Below are 13,219 nucleotides of genomic sequence, written 5' to 3'. Positions count from 1 at the left end.
TTTGAAAACAGTCAGGATAAGCATGAAAGAATATAAAGGACGGAGGGAGGGGGGGATAAATAGAGAGTGAAGGAAAATAATGATGAAAGAAGGGAGATTTGAAAGATGTAAATGAAGGATAGTAGAGGAGAAAAGTGTGTGTGTGTGTGTGTGCGGCAAAATAATTTCAAACAGTGTTTTCTCACAGCTTTGGCGGCTGTTCAACTTTAGAACTACTTAAATTTACACTTTACCAAGTTTGACACTTTTAGGACTGTTCAGTAAGCATGTCAGCGTCATAAACTCCCACAGAAAAGTCTTTCTTTAGCTCTTCTTCTTCATCTTCTTCTTCTACTCGTCAGAGGTGAGGTGAGTGTAGCAGCAGGTTGAGTCTGGACTCCTCTCGACTCCTCCTGAGGATTCTGAGGCGTTCCCAGGTCCAGAATTCTGGGTCTTTCTTGAGGTCTTCTCTTAGTTCAGGAGTATTCAGTTACTATTCAGAGAGTTCAGAGAGAGTCCAGAAGGAGACATTCCCCCTAAAACAAAGCTAATATCCAATAATAATCTTGTTATATTGAACGGGATTAAAGCACTTGTAAGAATAAATCCTTCTTTCACAAGTCAAGTCCAAAATAATCAAGACCTACATTACAGAACTTTTTAAAAAAGTTAGATAGGGGCCACACATGACTGGTTTGAACTCCTGTTTGTGTTTCATCCAGGTTTTCTGGTTTCTTTCCACAGTCCAAAAACATGCAGAAGTTAATTGGACACTAAATTGACCGTAATTTGACCGTAGCCTAACCTGACCGACCACCTCTCTGTGACCCTCATGTGGAGGATAAAGCTAACTAAATACAATTCTACACTTAGATATAATTTTGAAAATATACATTGTGAGGCACAGTGTTTAAGTTTCCCATTTTCTTCTCTTTCTCAGCTCGTGTCTGTCCTTGGATTATTCCGTCCCTCGTCTGTTGTTATGTGTCTCTCTCACCGACCGTGATTCAAATTCTCATTATATTATAAATTGAACGTGGGCCACCTTTAAGTGATTTGAGTTCTAGTTGGTGATGCTTTGAAAACATATAACAAAGGAAAAGCCACAGTGCTGTAATGGCTGACACTGCACTGAGTGAGGCCTTTCAACCATCTGTCCAGGTGCTCCTTATTACACCTCTCAGCACCTGAAAGATAGAGCACATGGAATGGAACATGGGATTGAAAACACATGATCATGTAAGAACATGTTAAAAATGACCCGACCCAAGAAGCCTGGACTAACTTCACTGTCCACTTTTGACATTAAGGAGCTGCAACTGCAGTCCGAGCTCGTCCAAATGTCCAACCTGTCTTCTCCACTGAGACGAGAACAGTCTTATTTTTATTGTCCCCATCCTGAGCTCCAGGCTCCAAACATGCTCTATTCTGACCGTCTTTGACCACATTACTGCTGATGCCGTTCCAGAAGCGAGGCCCTGCTTTCCCTTTCCCAGGCGAGGTCCCACAGTGCTGACTGATTCATCATGGGAAGCCTTTGTTTAGTTTCTCATTGTTTGTCAATCAGAGAGTGTGTATTTGCTTGTTCTAATTTGTCACAGAAGCTTGGACAGTTTCATGTTAACTGAAACGTTCAGACAATAAAAACATGTTTTTATAGCTGCGATATTCTCCGTCCTCACAATTGGGCTTGACGTGTTTGGTGTCTTTGGAAACCTTTGGGCCTCCATTACGCTCTAAATGGGCCTCTGTGGGTTTGAGCAATGCTTGGGCAAACAAAATGAGTTTGTAATGATTTGTAATGGCCGTGTTTTCATATAAATACAAGCATGTGCTTCTGTTTAGCTGCTCCGTTAGTCAAACAAGCTCTACGAGCATATGGTGCTCTGCTTCTAATACAAAGTGCGGGGAAACAGATGTCTTTGAGGAAGCCACCGCAATGTTTTTGTCTCTTTCCCCGTTGTCTTGAAAGATGTGTGTGAAAAGGGCTTCAGGCTGGAGAACGTTCTCAATCCTGCAGCTTAATCCAGGCCTTTGTTGATCTGTACGTGAGTCCAGAGACTTCCCATCAGACGTTAGAGTCAGACACCGGAGATCCAGTCCATCCAAAGGTAGTGGATAGTAGTCTCTCTGTGTCTGTGCAGACATGTGCACAAAATTACACATTACGTCATTTAATTCAAAATAAGTGGAATCCATTTTTCGTGTGTTTGAAACCAAAAGGTGTTTGTAAACCTGCACAACAAAGAGCGATTAGTGGTTCCTCACTGCCAGCAGTGGAGTTGGCCGTTATGTCTTCTTTCTCCTCCAGTGAGTCATTTTCAATGTCACGAATGTGTTGTAAACAACCAACTTGGTGATGTGGAAGCATAAGAAAACACCCTGGAGATCACTGACTATATTACAGTGGTTACTCATGCACAGTGACACTGTGGCTGCTTCACACGCTTCATGACTTTTCTGTTGCTGTTCTTATTATTTTTGTTAAAGATGAGCAGGAGACGGGAGTTTCTCTCTCTACAGAATGGACATGCACGTGAACGAGTGGGAAAGTTTACCTTTCTCAGCCTCCTCTGTGAGAGAGGGAGGAGGAGGGGGGGTATTAGAATGACAGGGCAGAACAATGAGTGGGTGAAGAGGAGGATGGACACAGACACAACGGATCAGAGAAAGAACAGAAGAGATAACGGGACAGAGAGCAAATATTAAGAGACTGCCTACTTTCCACACACACACACACACACACACACACACACACACACACACACACACACACACACAGGTCCAGCTGTGACCACTGTTTCCCTCGAGTAAACATCATATACAGCCTCATGGTGCCCTGGCAACGGTTGTCTTTGTGACCTGATGGGAAAGTATCTTTAATATTGTGTGTGTATACGTGTGTGTGTGTGTGTGTGTGTGTGTGTGTTGTAGGATCTAAATCCCTTCACACAGTCACATTTTGGCGACTTTTTAAAGGTAAATAAGAAGAACTTAAGCCTGTTATTCTCCACCTGGTGGTGGAGGTGTGAAGTGAGTCACCCACAGTAAAGGCTGGCTGAGTCTAACCATGAATCTGCTGTTAAAAATTTGAGTTTGCCACATTTCCTCTGTCCCAATGCTTTGCTTCTGCTCACTTTAGCGTGGATGAAGTCATCATTTGCAAGACTTGAAACCTGCTTTTTTTCCCCACAGTCACTAAATTTCCCACTATATTTATGCAAATTTCGCCGATGCCTGAAAAGAAACACATGATAATCACATTAACTGGAAAAGAAAGTCATTCGATATGTATTTATGTGCTTGGCTTCATATAGTTTAACTAATGATCTGCATAAATATGTGACCAGCAACGGCTAAAGTAGCAACAAGTCGGCCCTGCACAAACTGAGTGAACAAAGGAAATGCTATAGTTCATTTGTAAATTCTTCAAATCACAATATTGTGGGTCTTAAAACCATAAATGTATTTGACATGTATGTGGCTGCTGCTGCTGTGTGTGTTTAAACCACTGAATGAAGATGGACAAGGAAAAACACAGAATAACGACATCTTTGGTTGTACTTCTTAACAAAGACAGAGGCTTCTCTGGGCACTTCTACTATGCAGCGGACTTTGTGCTAGTATTGAGGCTAATGGACTATTTTTTTTCATGCTAGGTTTAGGGTTAGCAGCGGGAAAAAAGATATTTACCCGGCCGGCAACAATGAATAATATTTTCTGATTGGCCGATAGGTTGCTAATTCAAGACAGCTGGCAGAGAAATCTGCCTTCACATCATCCATTCATAGATTACTAATTTATGTGCAGTGAATTTTATCACTTCTTAGAGTGAGAAATGTCACAATGAGTGTGTAAACTTATTGAAATGCGTGTGCATGAGCATGAGACGACACAGAAAACCTTGACGTTGCCCAGGACTCTGCCACTTTTCTCCTCCAGCGTCTTGTCACTGGTGTTTCTATGACTCTTTTTCCATCCCATAATTCCCCACTCTCTCTCTCACCAAATTCGACTCATTATCTCTGAGTCTGACCACTTTTTTTTTTGCTGGATGCAATGAGGAGAATCTTTTGTTCTTCTCTGATTTATGATCTTATTCTCCACCTCTCTCAGAGTCCTCTACCATCCCACACTTCTTCACCCAGTCCATCCATCATCCTGTCGTCCTTTTGGTCGCTCTGTCACTCTTCATATCCCTCAGCACCTTCTTCTCTGATGATTCTTTAATGCGACTCCTGTGCTCAGACCTACTTTCTCTCTTTGAGTCATTCAAACAGAAACCTCCAGTTTTATCTTGACGATGCTGTTTGAATTCAGACCAAGTCGCTGCTGCTCAACCACTGACCTCTCTGTGATACTTTCGTTGGCCACAGAGAAGAAACTTCTGGTTTACCACTAAACCTTCAGCAGAAGCCGAGCTGTGACTGACATAAAGCAGAATACTGGCTGGATGCAGCTTAACAACAGAAACGAGACTATAGCAGAGCAAAGCTCGACAGAGTTTGGATTAAAACTGAAAGGCAGGATAAAAATAGAGAGGCAATTAGCTATTCTTAGCTTCACTAAATGGATCATTATTTGAAGTGTGATTGTATGAGGTGAAGTCAAAGCTGACTGTGAATGTTCCATTCAACTAGAACGAGCATAGACGGGCAGATAAAATCAGATTTATGAAACTTAGAAGAATGTAAGCTTAATTGAAGACATTTTTATCTATCTATGAAACTTTTGTCTTACTCTGAAGACAAATATATTTTCTGAGGGAAAGTGGCAGCATATTTATTTTATTGATGAATTGTCAGTGATGTTCTGCAGAGAGAGAAACCCCCTATAGATACCGACTCGATGTTAAAACGGCTTTCTGTGCGAGGTTGTTCTGAGTTTGTTCTGAGGCTCCTGTGCAGCAGCACATATATATATTATATCACCAGTGTAGGTCTCAGTAATTGGGTGTTTCCCCTGCCGTCATGCTCTCTGGGTTGACCCTGATGTTAATGGAGTGTGTCTGAAGTCCTCCAGGGCAGCCAGAGATGATGTACATCCTCCTCTGTGGTTTATCACACACACACACACACACAGAATTTTTATCCGTTGGTTTTTGCTGTTGTAGTTCATTTGTCTTTTCCTGCACAGTGTGTGTTTGTAGTGGTAGCCGTGCACGTCTTCCTTCTCTCTGTCAGTATTGAAGATGCCCCCGTTGTCGTACATTTGCCGCTCCATGCAGTGCCCACCGACTGCTCCAGGCTGCAGGGGGAAACTCCATTAAGACGAAGACAACCCGGTGTTTACATTCATATTCAGCCGGCTGCTAATGGGGCGGATCGGCCTGAAAATTAGACCTGGACTATTTTAAGAAAATATCTCGTTGTGATTTTTCTGACAGATGTTGCAGTTTCAATTTGATTTATGAGATTCTGCATAAAGACGTGTATTTTTACAGTTGCGCTTCATTACCTCATGACACCATCAAAATATCATATACTCTATATTTTAATGCATGCAATTGATTGTATTGTTTCCACTAAATATTAAAATATTTTACCTTGGAGCTGCATCCTCCTCCTCTCTGTGCCTCGATAACTGTCCTTCTTCAAATTCAAGGTTTCATTCTCACCAAATGCAATACTCAAGTATTGATCTTGTCATATTGCCCACCTGTGATTTATTTATAAATCTGTCTTGATAAGTTTATTCAACCACTATATATAATTAGATAACAACAGTAAAATTGTTCATTATTTTCTTCAGAGACCTGAGTGAAAACATCATCCAGGCCATTCCACGGAGGGCGTTCAGAGGAGCCACGGACATCAAAAACCTGTGAGTGATTCAAACGGTGGACGACAGAAAAGTAACCAGTATAGAAGTAATAATTCAAGTAAATAAAGTACATTAAGTTGCTGTAGGAGACTCATGAAACAGTCATGGATTCTTTGTTTCCAGTCAGCTGGATAAAAACCTCATCAGCTGTATCGAGGAGGGAGCGTTCAGAGCTCTGCGATCACTGGAAGTCCTGTGAGTATTTCAGTGTCACAGAGTTTCTGTGTTTTTGTGGCAGGAATATGAAGTTTACTAAAGTCGTCTGTTCTCCTCTTTCCCAGCACGCTGAACAACAACAACATCAGCACTATTCCAGTCTCCAGTTTCAACCACATGCCCAAGCTACGCACCTTGTGAGTCCCTCGGCTTCTTTTACTGCATTACCCACAATGCTGCAGTGCTTAACTGATGGTGCTGTGTGAACTCCTCTTGTTTCTCCTCCCCCTCAGTCGCCTCCATGCTAACTCTCTGCGCTGTGACTGTCACCTGGCCTGGTTGTCGCCGTGGCTGCGTGAGCGTTCAGCACTGGGTCTCTACACTCAGTGCAGCTCCCCTCCAAAGCTGAGGGGCCTCAACCTCGCCGAGCTGCGTAAGAGTGACTTCGCCTGTTCAGGTGCAGCAGCTCACTCTTGGTCAATAACTTGCTGTTAAAGTGTCTTAAAGTGTTATTAAAGGGGAAGTGATTAATAAGGACGTGTTGGTTTCTTTGTATTCAGGCAATGGCGGCAGCGCCTTTGTTCAGCCGTGCAGCCTGGCGTCCGGCTCCTGTCCTCCCATGTGTTCCTGCAGCAACAACATCGTGGACTGTCGAGGGCGGGGCCTCACTGCGATACCCGCCCACCTCCCTGAGGCCATGACTGAGATGTGAGTCATCCCAGATAGAAGATCAGAGGAAATCAAATCTTTTTGCTTTATCATCTACATGAGGCTCAAAGGGGAGCTGACACAGGAGAGGCGGCGGTTCACCCTCTCATGTGTCCATCACAGGACAATCACACAGAAACAAACAACCGTTCACTCTCACATTCACACCTACGCTCAATTCAGAGTGTCCAATTAACCTCTGCATGTTTTTGGACTGTGGAGGAAACTGGAGAACAACATGAGAACATGCAAACTCCATGTTTCAACCGGGTCGCCAACCCGGTTCTTCTTGCTGTAAAGGCAAAACCACCAAGACCGCAAGCCACTACACCACCCGTGCGGCCCCCCCATGTTTTATTATCACTGTAAAAACCAAGCTATAAGAGCTACATGGTTTTCCCTCTGACAACACCCACAATCAGCATTAAAGGGATAGCTCAGGATTTTTGAAGTTGAGGGACTATTTTCAAAAGGTTTTTATTGGCTTATTAAAAAAAATAACAACCACATCCCACCAACACACCCCACAGTATACGAGCCACTACACACACACACAATTCATACATGATAATTACACAATTGAGAATAAACAAGTAAATAAACCAGTACATGCACACCCTGGTTTCTGTATTTTTCAGAATTTGTCAATCGATCCTTGAGAGCAATTAACAAACTTTAGTTAACAAGATAAAGCAGCAGCAAACATCACTCTCTGGTAAGCTGCTGGTTCATATTTTATAACGTGAGCCCTTTCTTTAAATGGCAGGATGTTGCCATGATGGATCCCAGATGTCTTCTTCACAGTCTCAGCCTTTGTACGAGGGGGGATTATGTACAATAATGTCTTCTCTGAAATCATTTAACAATAGTTTTGACTCTGCTGTATCTCTGTCTCTCTCTCACTCTCCAGTCGTCTGGAGCAGAACGGCATCAAGTCAGTTCCTCCCGGTGCCTTCACTTCCTACAAGAAGCTTCGTCGAATGTGAGTCCTCAAATTCAGAACCCTTATTGTACATTTATATTCTAAATATATGGCTGTGTTTGCAGTAGAAACCGTGGAATGCTGTCAGTCTAATCTGTGCATTTCATTATTGTCACTCAGGAAAAATGAGGCTCACACTCTGAGACATTAAGAGAAGCCTGTATTTATTTCAGACCTTAAAATCACATATTTTACAGTCTAATGTTTTTTTGGAGCCATTTGTTCCTTTTTTCGCTTGAAAAGTTCAACATCGGCACCATATGATTATCATGACATCAAGTGATTAAAGAATGATATTTTGTTCTGGTCTGAACGTCACTGTGGTTTTTACAGCTCTGTCCCTCGAGGTTCATGTCAGCCAATCAGATCGCAGTATTTATGCATCCAAAGTGACAGAACTGCGTCTAAACTCTGCTCTGTCGACCTCTTCCTGTGTCTCCTCTGTTTGCAGCGCTGTGGTTTTCTTCAGCTTTGATTTATATCAGCATTCAGGCAGCTATAGTCTCCAACTGTGTGTATATATATATATATATATACATAAAAAAGATAGAATCCAACCACAATAATAGCATTCATGACTTTTCGACTCCACATTTCTTTCTTTGTGGTTTCTCTTCTGCTTTTTCCTCTTCCCTTCGCTCATTTCCATCCTCAGACATTCTTTCTCTCCATGTTGTGGTTTTCCTTTTCTTCTCAATCTCATCCTTTTTTTGTATGCTCCCTCTCTCTTGTCATGTGACATCATCACTGTGAGACTGTCCTTAGCGCTAAGAGGGGGGAGTTGATTACATTAGCAGGCTGGATTAAAAGTTATTCTGACAGTTTAGTGACAGACGAGGACTTTGTAATCTCACATGCTGTGGTCGAGGTGTGTCACACCAAATCTGACAATGTTCTTCACCTCCCTAACATTCTCTGTCAAACTCACTTTTAATCCACTTTATAAATAATTTCTGTTTGTTGGGATTAGATTTTTTTAGATTTTAGAAAATGAACAATGAAGCCGTACATGCAGCGTTGACCTCAGTAAATACATCATCCTGGTGAAGTAGAAATAAGACAACAGCAGATATGAAGCATCGTACAGTTGATTATCTTTAAGTTCTGACTTGGTGTGTCTGTGTGTGTGTCTGTGTCTGTGTGTGTGTGTGTGGGTGTCTTTCAGAGACCTGAGCAACAACCAGATCTCTGAAATCGCTCCAGATGCTTTCCACGGCCTCAAAGCTCTCAATTCACTGTGAGTAACACTGAATGAAACTCCTCCTGAAAGTGTGACAAGTTTGTGTATTTACAGCTGTGTGTGTGTGTGTGCGTGTTGTGTACACATGCACCTCCACATGTTGGTTTCACCCCATGCAAATGTTTGTGTGACTATAATTTGTTATTTCTTATTTGTAGATTGTGTGTTTTTGAGCAGAAAGACACAGTCAGGTGTGAAAGCAGCTCGACATATGAGTCGAACTCATAATAAATAAATAATAAAGTGATAATAAAACACAACAGTAACTTCAGTGACAGACTGACTGAAAGCACATATGAAATATGATCTAAAATAACGTGTGTGTGTGTGTGTGTGCAGGGTTCTGTATGGTAATAAGATCACGGAGCTGCCCAGCGGAGTGTTTGATGGTCTGTCCTCACTGGAGCTGCTGTAAGTTTTAAACCATGTGACTGTGTTTGATATGCATGACTTTAAGCTGTCAGTTTGTCCCAAATGGAAACTTGTGTTTTTTTTCCTTTTCATAATATTATTTTTGGATTTTTTAGCGACTACAAACACGCTAAAAATAGGCTGACGGAATATTGTCACATACTTTCTTTCTACATTCACTGTCTCGATGCTTCTGAACACGGGGTTATCGAGTGTTTTAGGTCTTTCTCCATCATACACCCTTGCCCAGGTGACTCTGGACCCATGTTATCATCCTCGTAAAAGAAAAAATGCTTAAAGAAAGCGTCAAAATGAGTGTATGGGTGCAAACCTATAGCATTTAACATTTAATATTTGGCTTTTCTACTCATTTTAAAGTTGTGTTTGTGCGGGAGCTGAAACTGATCGAGAACTAATGTGATTATTGTTCCTCACAGCAAAAACATTTATCTCAATTTCACTTTATTTTCTCCCCAGATACTGACAGATACATTTCATTTGGGACAAATCCATTATATTTTCAGCTCAGAAGCAGACGATGTGTCTCAGTTTTTTTGCTGGTGAAGAAATCTAAGAAATCTATATTTTGTTGTGCTGCAGGCTGCTCAACGCTAACAAGATACACTGTGTGAGGGCGACGGTGTTCAAAGACCTGGAGAACCTGGCTCTGCTGTCGCTCTACGACAACAAGATCCAGAGTCTGGCCAAAGGAACCTTCAGCTCGCTGCACAGCATCCAGACACTGTGAGACAACACACACACACACACACACTCTGTTAAAAGTCCTGCTCGGTTTAGCTCCACACTGACATGGCGGCGGCCTGTAATTTCCCATCAGCCACCTGGCCCAGAACCCGTTTGTGTGCGACTGTAATGTGAAGTGGCTGGCTGACTTCCTGCGCTCAAACCCCATAGAGACGAGCGGAGCGCGCTGTGCCAGCCCTCGCCGCCTCGCCAACAAACGCATCGCACAGATCAAAAGCAGCAAGTTCAGATGCTCCGGTCAGTGTGTGTGTGTGTGTGTGTGTGTGTGTGTGTGTGTGTGCGCGTGCGTGTGTGAGTGAGTGTGTGTGTGTGTGTGTCATTAGTGTGTCTGAGCTTCTTTTCACTGACATATTTTCTTTGTCTTTTGTTTTTTTATGACAGCCAAAGAGCAGTACTACATCCCAGGTGATTACATGTGTTTGTCTGTACGTGTGTGTGTGTGTGTGTGTGTGTGTGTGTGTGTGTGTGTGTGTGTGTGTGTGTGTGTGTGTGTGTGTGTGTGTGTGTGTGTGTGTGTGTGTGTGTGTGTGTGTGTGTGTGTGTGTGTGTGTGTGTGTGTGTGTGTGTGTGTGTGTGTGTGTGTGTGTGTGTGTGTGTGTGTGTGTCATGCACATTAAGTTGTTTTTATTTTGAATGCATAGTCACTTTCCATTTCCATGCTCTGTGTGTGTTGCAAACTGCTAAAGAAAGAAAATAACTTTCTCACTGCATCAGTGATTCTGCAGTCACAGGTTAACACAGCGATGAGCATATGTCCAACAATTTGACTGATCTGCATATGTCCATCTTTGTGTGCGTGCGTGTGTGTGTGTGTGTGTGTGTGTGTGTGTGTGTGTGTGTGTGTGTGTGTGTGTGTGTGTGTGTGTGTGTGTGTGTGTGTGTGTGTGTGTGTGTGTGTGTGTGTGTGTGTGTGTGTGTGTGTGTGTGTGTGTGTGTGTGTGTGTGTGTGTGTGTGTGTGTGTGTGTGTGTATACAGGAACGGACGACAGGCGTCAGAGCTATGAGTGTAACAGTAAACCAGTGTGTCCAACCAAATGTCGCTGTGAGGCAAATGTGGTCGACTGCTCCAACCTCCGCCTCACTAAGTTCCCTGAACACCTGCCCTCCTCAACTGAAGAACTGTAAGACCCCCCCCCCTCCCTCCCCACACACATAGACACGCACTTACAGACACACACACACACACACACACACAGGTTTGTGCAGCTATTCTTCTTAGAACAATGCATTGGCTTCCATTCTTTTGGACAGCCTGAACAAAGCATTATCTCTAGCCATAGCCTTAGCCGAACCACAGTTCATTAGAACCAGGTTCTGTTCTCCATGAGGACTGCTGGTCTGAAAGAGGTAACAAATACACACACAGTACTGTACACACACATATTCATGTCGACGGGTGTGTGCGTGTGTGTGGACTCATAGTGCATCACTGGACAAACACACAGATTTCAAACGGTCTCTTGTGCTAATGATGTTTTTCATGTCCACTCTCTGATGTCTGACCGTCTCAGGCGTCTCAACAACAATGACCTCTCTGTGCTGGAGGCCACCGGTGCCTTCAAGGGTCTGTCGCAGCTCAGCAAAATGTAGGTCACAATGGCCTTTACTTCCAAAATTATATATTATATTATGATATTATATTCAGTCACAAAACGACCATGTTATTGTGTTCAAATGGAATACTGGCTGCAAATATACTTCACTGTGTCTTTGTGTTAAAAATCCATTGTTTTTTTTTCCTTTCAGTAACTTGAGCAACAACAAAATCTCAGACATTGAGGACGGAGCGTTTGACGGCGCCTCGTCTGTGGCGGAGCTTCACCTCTCGGCCAATCACCTGGAGTCAGTGCGCGGCAGCATGTTCAAAGGCATGGAGGGACTACGCATGCTGTGAGTTCACACGTGTTAGCTGTGCTGACTGTGATGTGGTTACGCAGGACGATAAACGTTGTTGTGGGGAAAGTAGCGTCTGACTGTTAGGGTTAGGAGACACAAAAGGACAACCTGAATATGAACGACTGCACTCACAGCGCCCTCTGCTGGACCACATAGAAATCACTTCACATGGACTGTTGTTATTCTAGTCTGTATAGTCTGGTCTCAAATGGGTTTTTAACAGTGCTGGGCACGTTAACACGCTAACCAGTACATAAACTCAGAATTTCTGACTTTAAACTCTGCATGTTTATAATTTATATAATATGAAATGTGCTAACGAAGGTTAAAGGTGTTAGCGGCGTTAATGCATGTTTCCATGACGACTGACTGGAAAAAGATGCGTGACGTCATGTTTACGTGCCTCGGCACCGGAGTCCATGCACCGTTTACCAGTTAGCTCCATTAGCTGCGTGAGCTCCTTTAGCGCACCTACAGTAGAACTGGAGCGGTCTGTTTATTAAAGTACCTGTGTACTGCGTATGTGTGCCTCTGTTTTTAAAGTTTAGGGCTTCTTCAAATACTCATATATGACTCAAGTTATATTTTGTTCTTTCTGAGTCAAAAGTTTCACTTTTCTAAACACAACTTTCTGTGTGTGTGTGTGTGTGTGTGTGTGTGTGTGTGCAGGATGCTGAGGAACAACAAGATCAGCTGCATCCATAACGGCAGCTTCACAGGTCTGACCAACGTCAGGCTGCTCTCCCTCTACGACAACCAGCTGAGCACCATCCTGCCCGGTGCCTTCGACACGCTGCCCAACCTGTCCACGCTGTCAGTGACACACACACACACACACACACACACACACACACACACACACACACACTGAGCATGGGCTCCTGTCATTTCTGTGTCATCCTCTTCATCTCCACTTCATCTTCCTCACTCCCCCTCCCACAGAAACCTTCTGGCCAACCCGTTTAACTGTGACTGCCGTCTGTCCTGGTTTGGCGCTTGGCTGCGCAGCAAACGAATTGTGACGGGGAACCCTCGCTGCCAGGGCCCGGCGTTCCTGCGAGAGATCCCTCTGCAGGACGTGGCTGTGCCAGACTTCCGCTGCGAGGATGGTACGGTGAAAACGAGGGCTGTACAATATTGTAATTCTATGTAAAATATGGGAACTCTGAGCAGATTCTGAAAGACTAAATCACTCTGGAATGATTCTGCCGATTGTGACGGGGAGAGTATCATCTGCATAGAAAAGAACATGATGCAGT

At 43.4% G+C, this 13,219-nt stretch overlaps 1 protein-coding gene across 1 annotated transcript in view; it reads left to right on the top strand.

Annotated features, from left to right (window-relative positions):
* The window catches only part of LOC310943985 (slit homolog 1 protein-like), a gene marked incomplete at both ends in the record, with an annotated part of 42,976 nt that overhangs the window by 17,675 nt on the left and 12,082 nt on the right, over nucleotides 1-13,219 (top strand). The window contains 16 exons of the mRNA XM_083909681.1: nucleotides 5,731-5,802; nucleotides 5,926-5,997; nucleotides 6,084-6,155; nucleotides 6,252-6,415; nucleotides 6,519-6,666; nucleotides 7,577-7,648; nucleotides 8,814-8,885; nucleotides 9,228-9,299; nucleotides 9,900-10,043; nucleotides 10,138-10,301; nucleotides 10,446-10,469; nucleotides 11,041-11,185; nucleotides 11,576-11,650; nucleotides 11,811-11,954; nucleotides 12,630-12,773; nucleotides 12,903-13,069. Of these exons, the coding sequence (XP_083765807.1) occupies nucleotides 5,731-5,802; nucleotides 5,926-5,997; nucleotides 6,084-6,155; nucleotides 6,252-6,415; nucleotides 6,519-6,666; nucleotides 7,577-7,648; nucleotides 8,814-8,885; nucleotides 9,228-9,299; nucleotides 9,900-10,043; nucleotides 10,138-10,301; nucleotides 10,446-10,469; nucleotides 11,041-11,185; nucleotides 11,576-11,650; nucleotides 11,811-11,954; nucleotides 12,630-12,773; nucleotides 12,903-13,069 (1,751 nt within the window). The remainder of the gene's footprint in view (nucleotides 1-5,730; nucleotides 5,803-5,925; nucleotides 5,998-6,083; nucleotides 6,156-6,251; nucleotides 6,416-6,518; nucleotides 6,667-7,576; nucleotides 7,649-8,813; nucleotides 8,886-9,227; nucleotides 9,300-9,899; nucleotides 10,044-10,137; nucleotides 10,302-10,445; nucleotides 10,470-11,040; nucleotides 11,186-11,575; nucleotides 11,651-11,810; nucleotides 11,955-12,629; nucleotides 12,774-12,902; nucleotides 13,070-13,219) is intronic.

Source organism: Microchirus variegatus (assembly GCF_963457635.1).
Source record: "Microchirus variegatus genome assembly, chromosome: 23".
NCBI classification, from domain to species: domain Eukaryota; kingdom Metazoa; phylum Chordata; class Actinopteri; order Pleuronectiformes; family Soleidae; genus Microchirus; species Microchirus variegatus.
This window is presented reverse-complemented; position numbering and strand designations above follow the sequence as displayed.